This window comes from Prionailurus bengalensis, chromosome B4, assembly GCF_016509475.1.
Source record: "Prionailurus bengalensis isolate Pbe53 chromosome B4, Fcat_Pben_1.1_paternal_pri, whole genome shotgun sequence".
NCBI lineage: Eukaryota > Metazoa > Chordata > Mammalia > Carnivora > Felidae > Prionailurus > Prionailurus bengalensis.
Window position 1 is genome coordinate 107,810,977 of NC_057358.1, and position 23,578 is coordinate 107,834,554.

The 23,578-nt window shown below is 37.7% G+C and overlaps 1 protein-coding gene across 1 annotated transcript in view; it reads left to right on the top strand.

Annotated features, from left to right (window-relative positions):
- LRRIQ1 (leucine rich repeats and IQ motif containing 1) overlaps positions 1–4,683 on the top strand; it is a 207,360-nt gene extending 202,677 nt beyond the window's left edge. Inside the window, exon 27 of the mRNA XM_043561707.1 lies at positions 4,206–4,683. Within this exon, the coding sequence (XP_043417642.1) occupies positions 4,206–4,348 (143 nt within the window). The 3' untranslated portion in view covers positions 4,349–4,683. The remainder of the gene's footprint in view (positions 1–4,205) is intronic.
- The last annotated feature ends 18,895 nt before the right edge of the window (positions 4,684–23,578 follow it).

The window sequence follows — 23,578 nt, forward strand, 5'->3', positions numbered from 1 at the left end:
TTAATATGTATTAGCTATTATGCTCATTAGGAATTGTTTTTCAAATAAATATACATAGCCAAAATATATTATATGTGTCTGATTTAGAAATAATAGGCATCATGATTTTTACCAACAATAATGAGTACTGTGGCTATTTTGTTTCAAAACCTGATTTTCTTAGTCATTTGTCTCTTAAATATTGGGCAAGAAGAATAATTGTAAATGCCATTGTCCAAATGAAATATTGAGAAACAGAATTTTTATTAGTATTGTTATGATATAGAAAAAATTTTAGTCACTGAAAAAGCTTGAAAACAATTTCAGAAACAAGCAAAATTTCTGGGATTTATTGAGAAAATCTGAATATAATATAAACAACCTGTTATTTGTTTTATTTTCATTCTCAGTGTTAGACTTTAAACTTTAACTAACTGAAGTTCACTGTGAATGATCATTATAATTCAAAGTTGGACATAACAATGACCTTAAAAAACAACTGTTATTTGAACACTGTAATAACTACCTCAACCCCAGACTTACCCAGTGTAACTCATTTACAGCACTTATATTGATGTAAACGCTTTGCTGCTAAAAATTTGTTCTGGTCACTTTCATTAAAATGTTGAATTTTTTTTTTTTCTCCATGCTTTACTTGTGCTGTATCTGCTGTTAAGCAATACAATATGGGAAGGACTTTGAAATGATTTCTATATCCAGACACATAGTGTTGGGTTTATTGATGAAAATCCAATGACGTATCACTATACATCATGAAATTTCTATTTTGACCTGTTTAACAAAAATTTTTTTATACATACCAGGAGAGTCATTCAAAGCATTTTACATATTAAATTACTTATGAAAACATAGCATATATAGACCTTGACATTTGCTAAAGAACCAAGGATTTAACAAAAAAAATTTTTAAAGGACCAGAACAAATCTTTAGCAGAACACAGATTATGTGGCAAAGAAGTGACTTATTGGAAGATAGAGCATTCTTATCAAGACCTACTTTCAGCATATATGTAAGAAACTGATTGGTTAATTTGTATGATCACCTGCAAATATGTGCCAGACTGTTGTTAAAGAAACATAAAATCTATAATGATAATGTAGCAGGAAAGAGACAAAAACAGTTAGAGGTCCTTCAGTCTTATTTTTTTAATTCCAGGAGCCTATCAGTAGGTCTAGCTCTCATGTCAGTTTTTTGAGGTAAGATTCTCTCACTATTGTATTTTCATGTGGGTAATTTTAGAATGATTATACATTGACTGTATTAAATTGCTTCTTTATTTTCTTTTTTTTTCCATTTCTAGAGTAGTTACAGGACAAAGTAATGGCTTTACAATGAATGCCAATATGTGGTTCCTTTATAGATGTGTTGTTTTACTCTTCGATTTATGTTCCATGTATCTGGTGGTTCAAGAATTTACATGCCAACAAAAAGACTCTCACTAAATGCAATGGGAGAATACGCTATATTGATTACTGTGCAAATTATTTATTTATAGGTAGCAAAACAATAAAATGAAAGCCTTTAATCACATCAAAAATATATTTTTTAAAAACTATATGTATAAATATAAGTATTTCTGTCATTTTAAACACTAATTTCCTGCAGCATTTTCATTCTACTGAAAATATACTTCAAAATTACTACAAAGCTGTTTTATAATATCACGTAATATGTTTTTAAAATTATTTGCCAAAGGATGTTTGCCAAACAATGAAAAATTTACAAGCAGCCTCTTAAAAATGCAGTTACATTGTGGGTAAGTACAAAAAGACTTGCAGATTCATCAACGTTTCAAAATAACAAAGACAACAGAACAATATTAGGGGGAAAAATTGTACCATACAATAAATTTATAGTCAATAGAAAAAATCCTTTAGAATGCAGACTATTAAAAGTGAGCATTTGGTCTAAAGAAAAGCCATGTTTTAACACAATTCAGTTTATTTCATTTTGAAATAATTATTTTAGAAGTATATGAAATTATAACTATTTCAATACTTTGTACAGAAAGTGTCTCCCTCCTTACATATTATTTATCTTTGATTAAAAAAAACTTATATTAAGAGTAAAAGCATTAAGTAATACATCTGTATACTATTAAGATACTGTCATTAAAAAATTAACCAATAATGAACTGTTATTGGATTATATTTTAAAATGCATACTTACTTGTGCATATTACCTTGAATAATGCTTGCAAGGAACTGTAATTAGCTTTCTTTGTTGGAAGAAAACATTTGTGTCAGCCATTTGTGGAAATCTGCTTACTCTTTTATTAATTTCTGTTTTTGTCTTAAGTAAATATATCTGAATTCTGAATGTGTCCCAGTTCTCAAACCTCCCTGCTTCCCTGCCCCTTCAGCCCCAGGTTTCTCCTGAAATGATATATTCTCCTAAAAAAAAAAATACTTGCTATCCAGGAAATTATTTATTCATTAAAGAATTTTTATTGCTGAGGCAAGGTGAGGGTTTGCTGTTACTGTTGTTTTCTAAAATAGACCAAAGGAGACATTCTATTCTGTTTCTTGGAAAAAAAAATATTTTCAATATGTAACAGCAAGTAGAGAGGGGGTGAGCTTTTAGGATGCTTTCTTACATTTTTTTAGGCCACTATTTTATCATCAGGAAATTCTCGCTTTTCTGCACTTGTAATACTCCTGCTGCTTGAAAGTTCTTGCGGTGTCACAAAGGACTACTGACTGACTTGGAGGGAATGGCTTAAAGCAGGCTAACTCTGGCCAGCACTTGAAAACAAACTTTACCTGGCGTAGCTGTTCGTCCCTCTGCCTCTGATTGCCTTTGAGTGCCAGCTGGGAAGGTCTCTGAACTCCCAAGCTATGTTGTCTACCAATTCCATTGCAGGCTTGTGCTGGAGCCATACGTATTACCCTCTTTGTGCCCAGCATACCCCGTCCCGCTTTTTCTTTCATATTCTTTCCACAGACTAAAATATTCTACCTTTATAGAGGTTCATCAACTACTTTGAATTTGTTTTCCTACTCACAATTTTGATATAAATACCCGAAAAGCAAGAGCTTTTACATATAAAATGAAATGAACCAATATTCACCATCATGCTGCACCAAATTTGAAATTAAGGCAAATTTCCACAGATGGTCTAGTGTTTCCCAACCTTTCTATTTAGATTTATATATTTGTAAATATTTTAAGTTTTGGTTGGAAAAGTATTATTTAAAAAAAAAATAGATATTTCCCCTCCTGAACTTATTAAAGCACAGACGCATCACACTGAAGAGTCACGTGGTTTGAACCTTTGCCTCAAGCCAGTACTAAAGGAGCTCTGGATTCCTCACTGCTGCCTTTCAAACCCTTTCCCCACAGATACAGCCCTGTGCTTGCATAATCATCAGGAGATTTAATGCAGATGATCATAATTCTTTGATAGTATTTTTGATATGGCATCTTGGGATCTTGCTGAGTAAAATATTCCTAATCCACTATCCCATTCCTTCAACTACTATTTATTTTTAGCTTCTAACAATTTTTGATGTTTTTCTCTGGATAAATTCTCAATTGTTGACTATAAATAATAACCTTTTCCATTTTATAGCACCTGTTTACAAAGCACTCTGATAGACCTTACCACCATTGCAATATAATAAAAAAGGCAATCTTCACAATGACCCTATACTGCACAGATAATTTCCTTCATTTATAAAACTAAGGCTCAGAAAGTTTGTAACCTGTCCATAGTCACAAAGTTGTGTCTTACGCAGCCAGACTAGAACCCATGAATATCTTTAGATTCTAGAATTAATATATTTTCTGTTTTACCAAGAATTCTTCTTTCTGAAGAAATCCTAAGTTCAGTAGAACCATTTCTAAAACTAATTAGAACATATTTATGAAAATAAAAACAGTTAAAAAATTTTAAACTATGAAAATTTAAATACCTAAGAACTAGGAAGATATATCATCTCAGTCTTGAAATACCACCCTTAATTTGTAGATAGGAGAAAATGTATCTATTTGATTTTTTCAATCATTTCCTTTCATTTAACCTAAATGTACTTTGTACCAAACCTTGATTATTTTTCAGACAAAAGTGAACTCAATATGCCCTTCTTAAACCCAAAGATCATAATTCTAAAATGCACATTGTTGACAAATATATCTCTTACCTTAAATATAATTTTGCTTGGATCAAGTTAAGTGAAATTGTACATTTAATATCACTGTCTAGGTTTTTCAGTTAAGGGGATACTTGCACCAATGATAACAAATTCGAGACCTTCTAAGAAAGAACGTATGTCATTTCGTGACTATCCCGTACAACTCAGTGGTGGATGGGGAAGTGGCAAAAAGAAGGAGAAAACTTCAAACTAATTCTTCAAGCTTCAGCATTCAAAACATATGGCGCACGGTTTTCTCAAGAGATCTACGGATATCTGGTCATGTTACCAATTGAATACAAGGTTTTAGAGCACTGTCTTTAATTTGTGTTACTATACATATTCCACAGTTTTGTTTTCTGATGGAGTTATCTGATTTCCCATCTATAAAAAACAGGTTAGCTATTGTTCCTATGTTTATGAGGAATGGCCTCCAGAATTAATTCTTAAAATATTGTAATGGAATTTGCATATCCAATTTCTTCTTTTGTTTAAAGATTTTATGACGTATGTATTAAAGATGGTTTTTGTTACCAGTAAGAAGTTGTAATACCATACACATATTGTAAGAGAATATAACTATAATTTATTGACATTGTTTATAGTATTAATGAAAAAGTTATATATTAATAAATTTTATTTGACTAGATTATTATTTGGATATTTCGAAGATAAATTGATGTGTAAAATATTTAGAATAGATAATGAAAATGGCCTTTAATTTTATTTTACTTTAAGTCATCTCAAATAGATAAGTTATGTTAAGAAAATATACTTTATGTTTAAACTGAAATGAAACATAAATTTAAATATATCAATTTAATAGATTGCATATTTTATATGTAATGTTTCATTCAAATGTATATTAGCCTTATAATTTTTAAAAGGTAGATGCTAATTCTGATTCATTCACATGATTCTACTGACTCAAAAATATTCTTTGATTTTAATTTTAGCTAAGGCGCCTCAGAATGATTTTAAAAATCTTTTTAAAGCTCAATTTCAAAATTTTGTAATATTAATATATTTTCTAAAATCACAGGCCAGTTTTATTAAATTCTTACTATTTTGTGGTTAATGTTCTGTGATGTTTTAGTGAATACAGTGTGCAAATACTGTATTTACCTTTCACGCTCCTTGGGGTCCTTTACTTTCCTGAGTCTGGAGCTTCTTTCCCCAAGCTAAGTTCTCTCGTTGACTTCCCAGTGTGTGGCTTTTAATAGGATCCAGTGAACTTTAGATTCTTCCTCTTTGTTTTTCCTACTCTTTATTGAAGTATTTCATCTAAAAATGACTAAGCAGATTTAGAGATGCATTTATCTAGTTTGTGCCCCCTATCTACATTTGGAGCTCCATTGCATTTCAGATCTATAAATCTCTTTCAACTTGATTGAGATAGAAATGGTAATGAACCTTGAGCTGTCAATCAAAGAAAACAGAGATTCATGTGTTGTGGCCTCGAAATTGAGCTTTGGAACATAAGCTCCATGTGCAGTTGCTTTATGAACATGCTGTTAGGTCATCCTTTTACTAAGAGCATCCACAAACCAACATAATGTAATGATGGAAAATATTTTATCTCGACTTATTGTGAACCCTGCAAGAGAAAACCACATTAGAGATGAAATTGATGGGGTTTTATGGTTCATATGTTCAAATCAATGATATGAAAAAGTACGAGAAGTGAGATGTTTATGATTAAACTGTTTTAGTGCCTAAAAATAATTCAGTCTGTAGTTTCTGTAGTCAGTGACTTGTGTGTTCCATAATATTAATTTTGAGGAAGATGATGGGTGCTGATGCTTCTTAAATTTGTAGCCGATGGTTGATGAAGATGTCAATAAAATAGTTTCCTGACTATGGTGTTAAATTGGAAGATCTTTGTAGTGTTGTTTATTATGTCTGGCCTTAAAATGATCATTTACAAAATCAAAGTTCAAACATTATTTTTAACACTAGTTTATCTGTGTTTGTGAAAATAAAAAAGGTAAATTTTAAAATTGAATAAATTTTTAAAAATAGTTTAATTTTTTTTAATTTTAAAAGTTAAATAAAACCTAAAAGAAATCAAAGAGATATTCTTTCTCCTGTTGCCTTGGGAAGATATTAAGGCAAATATTTGTCTTTGAGATTTGGATGAGCCTATATTTTCACTTAGTTGACTGAATTTTGGATTGATAGCTATGGACCCAGGTAATGTTGCTATTCAAATGTACAACCCCAAATGACCTTTTGTCTTTCCTTAACCCTTCCCAACCCAATGCTCTCCTTCCTACCTGCCCTCCTCCCCAGTGCTATCACAATCACCAGTCATTTCCAGTGAGAATGGTAAAATGAATCCCCAATCACAAAAAGGCTGGTGGAAGGCAGTGTTTGGAGATTCCAGAATGTCTTAATATGAGAGTTAACTATATTGGTTTATGGGGGTATCACCTTCCCAAGGTTCAGTCTACCAACATCTTTGTGAACATAGTGCTTTATAAGAGAGCTTATTAGGTATTTTGAGAAGCATTCCAAATCCTAATTTCTTATTGTGCTCATGAATTAGTTGTAGGTACAGCTACCACATTAAAAAACAGAAAAGCCAGAATAATAGAACAAAAGCCAAAGAACTGTTAAAGGCAATGCTGTGCCTTAAGGGCAAAAGGGAGAATACACCAGGATTCCTGGAAATTAGTTTTGAGTTTTTCTTTTTTGGAGAAAACAAGGGATGCTGCATTTTAATTAGGAAGAATAAGTTGGGAAGGCATAGACAGGGTTTAAAAGGTTTTTTTTTTAATAAAAATTGTGAATGAACAATAAATACCAGTGGTATAAGAGATCTCTGTCTAATTTTAAATCCTCACATCATCAGTATAAGCAGCTTTAGATGCTACATGCTTTGAGTATGCTGTTATTGAATTGGCTGTTGCCATAATCTTAGTTGCTCTTAATTTACTCATACTTTCTCATCTTTCTCAAAATCTAGGTTAACATTGAGCCAAAATTGAGAATGATAAACATGTAGGATATATTTTGACAATATTTTACTGGTAGTATGCTATAATTGAAGTAACTATAAGTTTTTTAGAAAAGAAAAACATTTTTGCTTATTCTTTTGAAAAGAAAAATAAACTGGTAAGGTCAGCCCTTATTTCCTTTATTATCATATTCCCTACTAAATGCAGTTTCTATCATCTCTGGAGCTCAAAAAATAATTCACCATCTGAATTTATGGTTTTCATGATTACACTGGGAGAAAGTGAGAATAAAGAATATTCTTTAATGTAGGGGAAGAAGTTCCCTATGCATTCTATGGAATAATGGTTTTCAGGGTTAATTTCTAGCTAATTAATTAATTTAATTAATTTCTCACTAATAGGAGAGGTAATTCTGTCTATTTCAATACAGAATAATATCCATTATCTACCAGGATATTTTTGTTTGCATAGATGCAGTTTTGTCAATGATGATTGTGAGATTCAGAGAAAGCCTCTTTTCAGAAGCTAAAGAACTATTATCTAGACTTATGCTGTCAAAACCATTGGTCACTAGCCACATGTAGCTACCTGGTACTTTTAATACAGTTAGTCTGAATTGAGAGATGATGTAAGCATAAAATACACAGCAGAGTTCAAATATTTAGCATGAAATAAGAATTCAAAATTGCCCAATAATTTTATGTTGATGTGTTAAAATAATAGTATTTGGGGTTAAATAAAATGTATTATTAAAATAATTTCTTTTTTATTTTTTAAGATGCAAGCACTTGAAAATTTTAATTGTAAAGTAATCTAATGACATGTATATTTAGCATTGTATTTCTATTGAATAGTACTGATTCAGAGGCTATTGTGTGACATAACTTAGGTAGGGTGTATCATTGCAGAAAATAATTGGGAAGATAGTAGACAAAAGATAGTGACCAGAGAAAACAGGGCACAAAAATTCTAGTTTACAAAAAAAGGAAACTTTGATTCTGCTAAACATAGTGAATATTATGAAATAAGAAGGAAAAATAACCTCAGTTTTGGTTCTAGACTTTAAGATGGTGTAATTGCATTTAACTCTGCATTAAAATTAACATATATATATATATATATACACACACACATATATATGTATATATATATATGTGTATATATATATATATATATATATATATATATATATATATAGTTTGTTTTGTATTTGTTTTTAATAAGAGACCATCTCATAAAGTCCGGTCAGAGTCTTTTATGTTACTGGTGGTAAGAAATAGAATTAGCACCCACCTTGTAGTCTTTATGTTATCTCAGGCTTTACATATGTATAGCTGTTAATTTTCAAATGGCATGACTTGAACTGTGACATAAATAAGGTCTTTTAATGGGAACCATATTATATTTGGCATCTTACTGTATTATAAATCCAGTTTTAATCTACTACATAAAACACAAAAGCCAATAACAGTTGTGTAAATGAATACATTTGGAAACAGTAAATATAATGTTTATAACTTCTAAAAAGCATGTAGTCAAAAAATGCTTTATTTTTATTTTAAATGTGTGTGGGGTTGTTGTTTTTGTTTTGGGGTGGGAGAGCACAAGCGGGGGAAGGGCAGAGAGAGACAGGGAGACACAGAATCTGAAGCAGGCTCCAGGTTCTGAGCTGTCAATGCAGAGCCCAATGTGGTACCTAAACCCATGAACCTGTGAACCACGAGATCATGACCTGAGCGGAAGTCAGATGCCTAATCAACTAAACCACCTGGGTGCCCCAATCAACATATGCTTTAGGTGGTACTACCTGACCACTATCTTTCCTTCCCCTCCAAATAGTATGCAGTTCTTCTGCTGTTCCTAGGAGCCAGAATTTTACCTAAGTCAGAAATTGAAATGAAACCTTCCATATGACTTTTCATTTATGGCATATCCCTGCCAGCACTTTAGAGCAAGAGTCCCCTCTAGTAGATCTGGAATGGCCACCTGCAGAAGGGATCATGAAGACTCTAGAGCTCTGTGAAGAAGAACCCGTGGAGCAGCATGAAAGAGGGCCACTACTAGGAAGGTCTGCTTTAGCATTAGGAGTTTAGAGTAAAGGCTTCTCTGGTACTTGTTTGTCATCTTTGTTTTCAAACAGTAACTAGCCAAGGAGCTACAGAAGATCCTTTATAGGAAGCTTTCGAGAAAAGTGAGCTAATTAATATCACTACAGGTAAAGTTTTCCTTTTTTTTTTCTTTCTTTTTTTTATTATTAATTTTGAGAGACAGAGAGAGACAGAGCCTGAGTGGGGGAGGTGCAGAGAGAGAGGGAGAAACAGAATCTGAAGCAGGCTCCAGGCTCTGAGCTATCAGCACAGAGCCCCATGAGGGGCTCAAACTCACAGACCTTGAGATTATGACCTGAGCAGAAGTTGGACGCTTAACCAACTGAGCCACCCAGGTGCCGCTAAAGTTTTCCTTTTTGTTTTTATTTGTATTTAAAATTTTTTTAACGTTTATTTATTATTAAGAAACAGAGAGAGACAGAGCGTAAGCATGGGAGGGGCAGAGAGAAGGGGAGACACAGAATCCGAAGCAGGCTCCAGGCTCCCACCTGTCAGCACAGAGCCCCACATGGGGCACAAGCTCACAAACTGTGAGATCATGACCTGAGCAGAAGTTGGACGCTCAACCGACTGAGCCACCCAGGCACCCCAAGTTTTCCTTTTTATTTCAAGGTTTATTTTTACCATGACTGAGAGTAATCTTCACAACATCCTTACATTTTAGGTATTGGTATAACCACTTTTTCAATGCAGAGGATAAGATGAGAAACTACTTCAAGTCTATGATTTCTTTATGGAGAACTGAATGCATCTACCAGAGGTAACCAGGTGAGTAAATGTAAAGCTGTTTTTTAAATAAATAGGTCATTAGAATTTCCTAAAAATAATTTTCTCTTGTGAAAGCTATAATAGAAATGTCAAACTTATTTTTGTGATACATAGAGAATTGTTACAGAATTGTTTTAGATCAGCATTCTACAGTACAAATATAATATGAACTACTTATGTAATTTTAAATTTTCTGATAACCACATTACAAATGTAAAAAAATGTAACTGATAAAAATTAATATATTTTACTTAGCCCAATATCTCCAATACATTTCTTTTATCAAATGAAATTATGAAGACGTTATCTTACAGGAATAAAATAAACTTTGGCCATACTAGACCCTAAAATTACAATGTTTGAGAAAAATAAGATGATTTCTCACTGATATGTATCAAACATAGAAGTAAAGGTAAATCTGTTTCTTATCTCTCCTTGAATCATTCAAATTTTGTCTAGCCACGGACCTTCTGTTAACTTCGGAATGAATCTGATACTTAGAATAACTCAATATAATACATAGAACAAAATAAGAAATCAGCACAGCAGTTTTGTTCTGCTCAGTACATGTTTCAGAATGAGGCCTATGGAAGAAAGTGAAGAGATCATATTTTTTGTAATCTGCCTTGTGTTCTGATCCTTACTCCGTTATGTCATTTCAAACAAGTAGCAAACTATGAGCCTGCTTGCTTACCATTAAATTAGGATCATAACTCCTAGGGTGCTGTGAGGTCAAGTGACAAAGTATATGAGAAGCCCCTGGCTCAGAACCTCGGGTATCATGAGGACTCATTAAATGATAGACTTGGCAAAGAAAATCTTTCCAGATCCATCTTCCAAAATTAAACCAACAACTGGATCAATTCCGCATACCTTATTTAGCAAGTATTTCTATGAAATGATGGAAAATATTTTTCTTTTTCTTTTTTCCTTTTTTTCTATTTTTTAATTTATTTTTTTCCTTTTTCTGTTTTTTTTTTTATTTGAATTCAAGTTAGTTAACATGCAGTGTTGTCATGGTTTCAGGACTAGAACCCAGTGATTCATCTCTTACATATGATACCCAGTGCTCATCACAAGTGCCCTCCTTAATATCCATCATCCATTTAACCCATCCCCCTCGCACCTCCCCTCCAGCAACCCTCAGTTTATTCTCTGTATTTAAGAGTCTCTTATGGTTTGCTTCGCTCTGTGTTTTTATCTTGTTTTTCCTTCCCTTCCCCTGTGTTCATCTGTTGTGTTTCTCAAATTCCACAGATGAGTGAAATCATATATCTTTCTTTCTCTGACTGACTTATTTCACTTAGCATAATACCCCCAGCAATTGCACTACTAGGTATTTGTCCAAAGGATACAAAAATGCTGACTTGAGGGCCACATGTACCCCAATGTGTCTAGCTGCGCTATCAACAACAGCCAAACTATGGAAAGAACCCAAATGTCCACTGACTGATGAATGGATAAAGATGTGGTGCGTATATATACATATATATATATATATATATACACACACACACACACACACACACATATATATGTATATATATGTGTGTGTATATATATATATATACACACACACACACACATACATATATGTATATATATATATATACATGCATACATACACAATGGAGTACTGGTGATGAAAAAGAAGGAAAACATTTTTAAAAGATCTTTAAAACTTGCTTCTCTAAATTTGCCTTGAAATAGCAACAGAACTCAATGCTTCAAATACATATATGTTGAGCACTCTCCACTGAAAGGATGTAGAATACTTAGGAAATGTAAAAGACATACATTTCTAATAGCGTGGTCATTTATTTTTTCACATGGATAAGTAAAACAAGCATTTCTAGAAAATAGGTTAAAATGCCACCACCACAACTCTGTAGGCAGTGTTCTGTGTTCCAAAATAGACACACAAAATGTTTCCACTTCAAACCAGGTCCCAAAGGGGATGCCAGGTAATTGGCTAGACTGTTGTACTTTTCCACTTGTCATCCCCTCCCCTTCAAAGGGAGATAACTAGCTCATTGTCTCTCTAGGGAAACAAAGAAAAGCATACCCATCCCTTGATTTTTTTTTTTTTTTTTTGATTAATCAGAAACTTGTGTTTTGGGGGGCATGTGGGTGGCTCAGTCAGTTAAGCATCCAACTCTTGATTTTGGCTCAGGTCATGATCTCAGGATTCCTGGGTTCAAGCCCTGAATCGGGCTCAGTGCTGGCAGTGCAGGCCCTGCTTGGGATTCTCTCTCCCCCCCTCTCTCTGCCCCTCTCCCGCTCTCTCTCCAAATAAATAAATAAACTTTTAAATAAAGAAACTTGTTTTCTTATCTTCATAAATATAAACTAACTTTAAATATAAAAAGAAATGTTTTGGGCATGGGGAGTATTAGTTTCAAATGAGAATGGACAAGAAAAAGGTGTTTTCATATTCTATTTAACTGCCCTTAAAGGATGAATTGATATCAAGGAAAGCATTTTAGGCAAAGGATACAGCCTGAATAAATACCTGGAGATAGCCAACAGTGACATGTCTAGGGAGCAGAAGATAGGACAGTCCAGAGACTGGATTATTGGACAGAACTGAGAGAGCCTGGTGAAAGAGACAGGGAATTAGTAGGAAATGTGATTGGGAAGTAAAATTGGATAAAGTACCCTGAGATCTGTCCTGCCTATAGATTTTAGATGGAAAACTGCTATGTGATGGTTTTCAAAAATAGTAAGACAATGTTATTATTACTAATAATTACAGAGATAATTTCAAAATAAAAATAGACATGATCAGGGGGAAATTTTAATCTGATTCAAATATGAAATGATCACAGTAAAGTTACCCCCTCAAAAGTCCCTGATTAATGGATGCACTATTTTTTTTTTTATTAAGTTAAGGGGGAGAACACTTGAATGACCTACAAAGGTGTTAGCCTGTGGAAGTCTGTTGAGAGTTGGTTTTACATATGCTGATGTTCTTAAATCTAATTGAAGCTACTTCCCAGTATAGACATGGGCTGAACTCTGTAAATGCTTTCCTCACAAGGATATTGATACAGAGAGTGATATCCTAAATAACCTGCTCTATGCCAGGGAATGGGTTCGTTCCATAAAGGCTTCAGGAACACTATGCTGAGTCTTCTAAATTTAATAATTCCTAGAAAAAGCTAGAATTTCTATTATTTACTTGGAATATATTAAGATCAAAGAATTGTAAGGCCTCTGTCTCAGTTGGTTTGGGTTGCTGTAATAGAATACCATTTATTTCTCACAGTTGTGAAATCTTCAATTCTGAGATCAGGCTGCCAATGTGGTCAGGCTCTTGGTGAGGAGCCTCTTGCTGGTTTACAGATGGCCATCCTCTTGCCATATTCTCACATGGCAGAGGACAAGACCTCACCTCTCTTCATCCCTTTATAAGAGTATTAATCTCATCATTAGGGCTCCACTCTCATGATCAAAAAACATAACTCTAATCACCAACCAAAGGCCCCACTTCTAAATACTATCACATTGGGCATCAAGGTTTCAACATATGAATTTTGAGGGGACACAAACATTCAGTCCATAGCAGCCTCCTAAAAACCATATAATTTATTTAAATGATAAGAATTGTATTTCTAATAAATAACTTCAATGTACTATTTTTTCTTTTTTTTGAAGTTTATTGATTATTTTGAAAGAGAGAAAATGAGTGGGGGAGGAGCAGAGAGAGAGAGAGAGAGAGAGAGAGAATCCTAAGCAGGCTCCACACACAGCACCAAGAGGGGCTCCATCTCAAGAATGGAACCCTGAGATCATGACCTAAGCTGGGACCAAGGTGCTTAACCCACTGAGCCACCCAGGCGCCCCCGGTGTAGTCTTGTTTTCAATACATGGCTCATAATGGAAATATTTTATCAGGAGAAGCTGAGATTTTAATAGTTAACTGTATTTGTTTTCGGTTCTACGGACTGATAGTTAGTGATAGAGCTGGGAACAGGACCCCAGTCTCCGGAGTCACAAAAATCCTGGAAAATTTGTTAGAGATGATACTTATGTTTACAACGCGACCGACTTGTAGTTTGCAGCAAACGCACTTACCTCAAACCAGTACACATGTCAGGACATAAGGTCCTCAAGGAGCTTTGTTTCACATATGTGATCCTCTCTCCTTCTCTTTCTTAAATGATAATAATTAGATGTATCATTTTCTTCATTTAAATAGTCAAGTTTTCTTTTTTAATATCACGTTTGATTCCATAGCACAACTTGTTTATTTCTACTATGTCCATAATCCTTACCAAGTGCCTTCCCATTCTGAATTTTAAAAATCGTAACAGTAAAAACAGTGCTTATGATATGGCCAAGCACTGTCTCCAAATGTTTGAGATACAATAACTCTTTTTATATTCACTCTCATCCTTTGAGGTAGGTATTATTCCTGGCCCCCCTTTACAGAAGATGATACTGAATCATAAATGGTTACATACCTTTCTTAGCATCACACAACCAGCAGGTGGTAGAGGTGGACCCAAACCTAGTGAGTCTGAATCTAGCCTGTATTTTACTACACTTCTGATGTTATAAACAAAATGGATATGCACATATATGTTATCACCGACATTGCGGGTAACCAGTTAGCCAAACTTGCCATCAGTAGGTAAAAGTTACCTAAATAACAACAGTACAGGCAGGCCAGAGTGGTATTATGGTAATTTGACAGAGAACACGTGCTTTCGAAGTGTAGTCTTTAATTTCAGCTCATAATTAAGGCAAAATATGAAAAAAAGCATTTTTCTCCTTCGAGAAAATTAATCCTAATTTTGAAATTAATAGCACAGTAATTTGTTGTGAAGGAATCTTCACAGATGTAATGCTATGTTAAGCGTGAAGGACACCATTCAGAAGCTTTGATTTGGAAGAGGCTCGTACAGGACAGATTTACCTCTGTCACCTCTTGCCCAAGAGCATGCAACTTTGAGAATCAGCTCACTTTAATCACAGAGAACTTTCTTGTTAAAACGCTTGCTTTTTACATTAAAAGAACTGTTTTCTAACTGAAGCCAATCCATCTGGGCCCACCACTGGGGCTAAACTGAAAAAATGTAATCATTCTTTTGCGTATGTTCTCTTCGCTAAAGATCACTAAGTGCTCTAACCATTCTCTGCATGACGTCTTTTCCAAATGCCCTTTGACTCCACCCACTATACACTAGAGAAGCTCAAAATGCTCAATTTCTCTTGGTAAAAATAATGTTAGGGCGCTTTTTAGTTCTTTAGACTTCTGCATAGTAAAGTATGTAGTGAGGATTGATCTTTCTTGATAGGGGGTGCTTTCTTTCTGCTAATGTAAGTGAAGTTTCTTTTACCTGCCTTAGCAACTAAATCGTGCTGTTAGACTCAAAATATCCTCAGATCTTTAATGTATGGACCCTTATAAGCCTTGCTTCCCCTCTTCTGCATTTACTTTCTTAACCTTAATTTTAAACTTTGTATTCATCTCCGTTGACTTAATTCCACTATTCCACCTTCTCCAGAATATCTGCCTCCCAATTTTTCTTGTATTCTCAATCTTCATTCCTCTTAAGAATACCTACTTTATCAAACTTTGTAAGTGCAATATCTATATTTGAGCTTTTGGAGAAAATATTGAATAAAGGACCATGTTTAATAGAAAATACTTGAGGGAATTTTTAAAAAATGATTTAAAGGATTCTAGTGTTCACTGATGGAACTAAAAAGTTGCATGAGATACTTAGAGAAGCCCTTCATTCTATTCCATCAGCCTCCACTCTGACTCAGCAGTTAGAGACACCCACAGAAGCTTATGTAGCTTAAATGAGACATTCATTGCTTATGGACCTATTTTATTTCATGAAAAATAAAATTACACTGATAAAGATTCTTTTATTCATTTTCCCAAGATTCATATTACTTTTTAAACTTGGAGACAGTATTCAAAGTTGTATTAACATTAGAAATGCAGTTGTATTAACATGCAGAATTAAAGGATATTCTTAAAACAGAATAATCCATTATTGAGATTTTGCTTAATTCAAGTGTTGAACAATTCTTAATGTAGCAAAAGAATGACTGTAAGTCCCTCTACCCAAAAGTAGCACATGTGAATCAAATACAGTGCCAAAGAAATAATTTCATTAATGTTAACCAGAAATGAACTTTATTTGAAATATTTGAATTCCCTAAAATAACTGCATTAAAGAGATTCCCCCCCCAAACAAGTTCCTTTTAAAATTAAAATCTTCCTTAAGAACACAGCTCATCCTACATATATATATATATATATGTATATATATATATATATTACATATATATAATATATATTATGTATGTTATATATATAATATATATATTGCACAAGTAGTCGAAATCTCACAAAAAGTCTAATGTAAATGAATTGTTTACAGCCATTATTTTCTTTTTTGGTAACTTGAAAAAGAAACGCTCCCTTAAGTATTTGAAAGAATAGCAGTAAATTTTCATTGCTTGTTATACTTGAACTTTATTGATAAATTGTGCACTCATGAGGTTTTGTTATCTCAGAGCGCAAACTGTGAAGGTAGCAAAGTATTTAATTGCTCTGACTTCGTAACAAAGGAACATGTGATGTGGGAGCTGAAAAAATGACGTAATCCGCCGATGTCCTGGGGATTCCTTTTTAGCACAAGCCTTTGAATGTGTTGGGCTATCCCCTGCTCTAGGGGTAGTGCGTCAGCTCTGTTTAACAAAAAGGATATCAAAATTACAGTAAAGGTTAAGAAACGCTTACTGTAAAACAGGATCTTAAAAGGGACTAGACTATTGCCTGCTGTTTAACGTATTCACCAGGAACCTCTTGCAGTCAGGCTGAAACCTGGCTTTCCCCAACCAGGAGAGGGGCTCACTCGCTGTGGAAGGCAGGTAGAAAGAAGAGTGATGTGTGCGTTCCTTTACATACATGCATACACGCTGTCCAAAAGGGTTAGTTACAAGTCTTCTGCTTTATCCCCTAAATCTGCAGCAATTTGCGATATGGATTAATTCTGATCGCCAACTTGTGAAACAAAAAGGGCACTGTCCTTAGCAGGGGACGGTTGGATGATCTATTTGCCAATATCAATATTTGGATGGAAAGCTTAAAATATGTTGTTTTTCCAAGAGTTAGACTTTAAAGGAGGGAAAGCACCACTGGTGAAATATTAGCAGCAAATCGGTTAACCACTAACTTCTTTCTGTAGTCGTGGAGGCGCTTTTAAGTTTGCAGGAGAAGCGAAACTTCATTCTCTGTGCTCAGAATAGAGACTCCCCCACACATGCGCTCCTAACCGCAGCGTCGTCCCGGCCGTAGGTGACTTCGCACGCAGCCTGGAGGTCAAAGCAGGCGCCGTTTGGAGACTCTGACTTCACCCCGCGGGGCAGGCCAGGGCAGTCCCCTGCGGCTCCCCGGGCCAGCAGCCCGGAGGGTCGTCCTACGCCGAGGTGCGCACCAGGTGGCGGCCCACCGGTGTAGGGGGTCGCCCCGACTTGCCCCCGGGGAGTTTGCTCCGCTCACAGCCTGTGCACAACTTCCCGACAGGAAAGCTTTGGCGTGAGGCCGAACTGCGACAGCCTCCGGGCTAGGTAGGGCACGGGATCCGGGGTGCGGTCTGAGGGGCAGGGACGCCGCGAGCGGCCACTGGTCGCGCCTGCATCCCAAGGAGGGGCGGCCCGCGGGCTCGGCTTTCCTTCTGCGAGCCGCAGAGTGCATTTGGTTCCCCAAATCTGCGTACGACACTTCGCGAATTAAAACACACTTATCAAAATTCACATCAGGAATCCACGTTTGCCAGGGGCGGACAGGACAGGTTGGGAGGCGAAGAGAGTGAATCATCTTTACCTTTCCCTATAGTTCTTTAATGGTTTTTCGAATAAAAGAGTTGGCGCTCTCTCCCCTCTCTCTGAATAATCCTGGGTGTAACGAACACGTTTGTGTGTTTTTCTTCCTTCTGTCGAATCTATAAAGCACCGCGGCAGAGAGGTTAATCCAGACTGCGCGTGGTTTTCAGCAGCTCCCGACGAGGTGCGTTCTAAGCGCACCGCTTGGTCCTGCGAGCCCTGCGCTTTTCCGGTCCCGCGAGGTAAAGGGTACTCGTGGGCGGGGGACAGGTACAGTACGTGGGGGTCTATCCCACAGAGAGACAGCTGCTTTCTGTCTGGACCTGCGTCGATTTCGTCTCTTAATCGTAACCCCTGGTGGGGTTTGCTTAATGACCGTGAACTTTTACACTTACGTTGTATACAATTCCAGGGCAAAGGGGAAACGTCCGTCGTGTTATTTTGCCTCTGTCTATATTGAGACGTGCTTTAAGTCGTTACCTGAAACGTGAAAACGTAATGCGTGGATGTGTATGCACAACATCTCAAAGAGAAGCAGCCCTTGTCTTTAAGACTTATCCACATAATCAGCAGGAAAAATGGACCTAAAATACATTGGATGGAACTTTAAACAACTCCTACCTCAGATGAAATGGTGGGCGGCGTGTTATAGGCGAATGATTAATTGCCAGTAAAATCTGAACAGAAATTCAATACAGCTTAGTGTAATTATAAACGATTTAAAAGCACGTATGTCCTAGAAGAGATCTTAACTGGAAGGCTCTTTTATTTTATTGTATTCACAACTTCCTGGAGCGATGGTAACAGCTATAGTGAGAAATAAAGGTGACTCCATTATCGTGGCTGAATTATGACGTTTTTATGTTTGTAATAAAATACATTTCTCTAGCAAATGTAAACAATGTCATAGTAAATGTAAACCATGACATGTTGGATAAGTCAAAATATTTCCACGTGGGGAAAATAGTCTTAGATTTTTTAGATTTAATTTGGACCCTTTAAGAAAACAGAAGTCAAATCCATTTCTCTATTTAAGAAAAGGGCAACTATGTGAAAAACTATTACTGAAACAAGTTGAAACTCAAAAACAAGCACAGGTCTTTGAAAAATCACGTGAGTTTCTAAAATACCAAAATACTTAATATTACTATTGAAATCACAGGTAAATTTAATCTATTGTAGTTGAGAGCTTTGTAACAGGACACTTGACAGACTGACAGGATTGATTAAAATCCAAGTAATTTCCTTTCCAATTGAAAGACAGAAGCTTCAAAAACGTGACGAAGTTACAAATTAGTCTGTAGGTATGTTTTCTGGAGTAGATGATGATAGATTGGGACATGCATTTAAAAGAAAAGCTTAAATAGTTCTTCGTGCATGTATGTATTTTTATTTTGATGGAAACCTCTTGAGCTGCTTCGTTGCAAAATATATTTCTGTATCTGTTATGTCTTCAGAGCTGTGGGGAGGCTGAACATGAAGCCAGGAAGGGAAAACAGCAGCGGAGCGCGCACACACACACACACACACACACACACGAAGCCACCTGGCTTCTTGCCATCATACATGACATTCAATTATTTTAGTACTTTTTCATGAAGTATTCCCTCCACCCATCTTTCCCTCCCCTCCCCAGACCCTTGCTTTTCTACATTTGGCATGGTTCATCTGATTCAGCACGCATTGTTCCTAGCTGTACTTAGCAATATGCCTCAAACTCTCGCCACAAAAAGAAAGTGCTAAGACTAAAGTTCTTGCAACGCTATCTTGACAGTCCCACTGTTGCTATAGAAGTGTGACGTTTCTTTCAATACGTTGAGAAAGAAAGGAGCTAGAGTGATCTACACATTGTTTCAACTGCAGCTTTGATGTATGCACTCAAAATATTTTTCATTTCCCACAATATATTCTCTTGGGGGAGGGGAGCATTAAAAGCAGCTTTTGGACCGTGAGAATTTTTTTTTTTAATATAAAATAAGTCAAGCTGACAGAGAGCCAATCTCTTATCTGAACTTGACTTATCTGAATTTACATGTGTGTGTCCCTGTCTGAGGGAATCAAATAGTCATTTCAGCGGACCTCTCAACGAGTTTTAACTTATTCAATTACTTCAATTCTAGGCTCCAAAGGGAGCTAAATAAAAGAAAAAAAACCCACCCCAAATTGCTGTGTTTGGGGAGTGGGCATCTAACAACAACAGCAACAACCACAAACTGATTGCAGGAATGTTAGATGTAACTTCAAATCAGAGCGTCAGAGTCATTTCGCAAAATAACCTTTCCCCTGTTAGCATCTGATGGTGCCAGGGGAATGAGAAGAAAACAGTGTTTTGGAAGAGCGTGGCACTTGAATCTACAGTAGGTCTGAAGCCCATCCTTTGGCTTTCTGGACTGGACATATTACATATTGACGCCTTCCGCAGACACTGCGCTTCATTCCCATCAAGGACATGTGACCGAACAAATGTCAATGTCTACCCAGCACTCAGAGGGCTGAAGGAGCTGGCATCCTAAGATGTTCTAAGTTTTGTGAGGCTTTAAAAGAAATTGCTGGCTCCCCATCTCCGTCCCTTTCCTACCCACACTTTCCACCATGCCCATTGAGAAAGTTCAGATTTGAAGGAAGCAAAGGAGAAAAGGAGCTACAGAAGCTTTATTCCTTATTTCTAGTAGATTTCTTGACTGACATGAAAGATGGGGAGCAGAATCCTGAGTTTAGAACCAGGCGTAGAGTGCAGAGAGAAACAATACCCTCAAAGACAAAATAGAAAGGTGGGGCAAAGAAGGGAACGGTAGCCTGGGGGTGTTGGACTGAGCCTGCTGAGATAAAATCCCTATTAGGACCTGGCTTAATAAACTGGGTCTTACTTGCCAGCTGATGATTCCTCAGAACACTGACCCCTGGAGTTCTGGCCAAGCTGACTGGTTGGAATTCAGAGTTGGGATAAGGAATGAGGATTAGGAGGGGTTTTAAAAGCCTGCTGAGGAGAGAAGAGTTATGCCCGGTTTGGGGAGAAAGTATGTATGGAAGTGCTAAGGTCAGTTGCCAAGAAAGTTATCCTCAAAGCATCAAGAAGAAAAAGCCTAGGTAGGTCTCACAGAAGGAGAGAGACCCTCCAATCTAATTTCAGCTCTCTTCATTTAATGAGTATTATTTTAATTAGCATTATTCTAAATGTATTATTAACGCTCCAATGGCTAGAGTTGTGTCATTACCATAAACTCCTTCTCAAACTCTCAAAATCTATTTAATGCAGCTTTTGGCAACCAGAGACCCAATTTCTTGCCAAAAGCTGCAGATTAAGCATTCGTTATGGGAGCCTGCCATTAGCTGTTCCTTCTGTTATGGGCACAAGTGGTTACATGTCTCAAAACACACAGCATTCCGTGTAACAGATTTGCATTTGCAGGAGGCTCCAGGGATATTAAGTGTGGTTGGTAACACCTTGCACCCATCGGTCCAACCACTACCATCAGAAATGCATTTGAGGTATGGGATAGGAACGGTTTACTCAACAGCTATCCTCCTTGGCTCCCCTGTAGTTTCCTCTATGAGCTGGATCTTTATTGGTATACGAGTACTCTAGAGCTTGCATCATATGTCTTTCATTTAAACTACATCGAATGTTTTTCAGGAAATTTAGGGCTCTTAAGACGCATATTTATAAACAAGCTGACAGAGCTCTAGGACATAACTAAGTTTATAGCTAGGAGTTGTTTGTATATTTCCTCAAGTCAGCAAGGCGTTATTCTTGCTGCTGTTAAAAATTTAAAAACTTATTAAATGACCGTTTCTTTTATCCTCTCCATGTTTATTATAGAAAGTCAGACTTTCAGAATATCTCTGCAGGTAAGGTACAGAGGGGATTAGGAGAGAATCAAAAATCATCAACCCACACATAAATGAGTGGATAACTCGACACCCAACTTTCCGACTGGGGCAGGTAGAAAGTGCCCAGGAAACACATTGTTGCTAGTCAGTCTTAAACGCGGTCCAGACGCCTAGGGCACCCGCCTGCGTTTCCTTTTTTTTTTTTTTTTTTTTTTTTTTTTTTCCCCTTCTGCCGTCGATGCCAGGATTATTCCCGCGCCTCCTTGCAGTCTGGCTATCTCCTGGAGCGCAATCCCGGAAATTTTTTCTTTGACCGTTCCCACTTGAGATTTAACATTTCGCTGTAGGTGCCGGTTGCAAGTCTCAGGAGATAGCAGTAACAATACAGAAAGAGCCATATAATTCCAGGAGTAGTGTCAACTCTCCAGAACCCGACAGCTCGCTCAAGGCCATGCTGAGCGCGGCGCCACGTGAACTGAGCTGGTGCCCCCACCCCTCCTCGGAAGAAGCGTCCTGGAAAAACAGAGGCTGCTGCTCCGGGCCACCCGCTCCCGCTCCCTTCGTCCCGATCTGGGTGTTCAGGGCCGGCACGCTTCTAGGGCAGTGCTAAGGGGCAGCTCAGAGGTGCGCAGCGTTCCATGGTCGTTCCTCCGAGGCTGCGGCCTGCCCTGGCCTCGAAGAGGGTCTACCAGGGAGTCTTGGGCCAGCCAATGCCCCAAAGAGGCTGGAAATTCTCGAACCCATCCGACGCCTGCCAGAGTTGGACCTGGCCTCACCACTCGCAGAATCGGGGCTGCCCAGTTTGCCCAAGGCCGCGGCGTCGGTGCCAGGCTGGCCTGGGGAAACGCTACGGGCGCTGCGGAGGCCTGTGCGATAAAGGCTGTCAGGACCCTCGAAAAGAGTCCTCCTTGGGGAGGTGCAGTCCACAGACCCCAACTTGTGGGACCTTTTCACCAAATTTGCCAGTTCAAGAGCCTGTTGCAAATGGCTGCCTCTTCGTGCCCAAGGCGCTGAACACATTTCCCTCAGACGCCTCGGGCTTCTCGGAAGCCAGGGTCAATCGCAAAGCCACACGTAGGAGGTTCCAATCCAGCAGTGCCTTCCTGCCCTCAGGGAGCTGCCAGCTCCCCACCCACCCTAGCATCACCCCGGGGCCGAGCGAGGCCCCGGCCCGGCCCGCGCCCGGAACGCCGCGGCGCTTGTGCGCCCAGGTCTTGCGCGCCCCTGGCTCCCCACATGCGCTGTTCACAGGGACTCCGCCGCCACTCTTTAAAACGTAATTGTTTTAAAAACCAGTCGGAAGGCCTTCCTCTTTCATAAGCCCCTTTGTGTAAAGAGCCTCCCCCCCCCCCCCGCCCCCGGCCTACACTAAAGGGCCCTTTGGAGGAGGCACTTTTCCTAGTAGGTTTTCTTAATCTGGATCTAATGATAAAACCGTGGACCAAGGGGAGCGGTGGGGAGGAGAGTGAGGAAAGGGATTGGTATTGGCATAATGCTTTCAATGCCCCTTGCTCAGCTCCCCTCTCCCACCCGTCGCCAGCACGTCCACACGCCGCGGCATTCCAGAAAGAAAGGAAAGGCCATGGGCTCCTAAGCGCCAAGAGCACCGGGACGCCGAGCTCCTCCGGGTTAGAAGCAGAGCGGCCCCTCCACCACCGCCAACCCAGTTAAGAGCTGCCAATGTTTCTGGCTTCTAGGGATTCCGATTTATGTGGATCTTCCACATAAACGATTTACGGATGAAATGAAAGCCCTTTAAAGCAATACTTCCTTTCAAGTTCTTAAGACGCCTCTAAATCTTTCTGGTAGTGAGTGGCCGGCGTGGGGGCGGGGTGGGGACCGGGTGTCGGGCGGGCTGCCCGGAAGGGCGCAGAGAGTGGGGAGTGGAGGGTTAACTGCTTTGCGATCTCACCAAGCTCTTCCGAA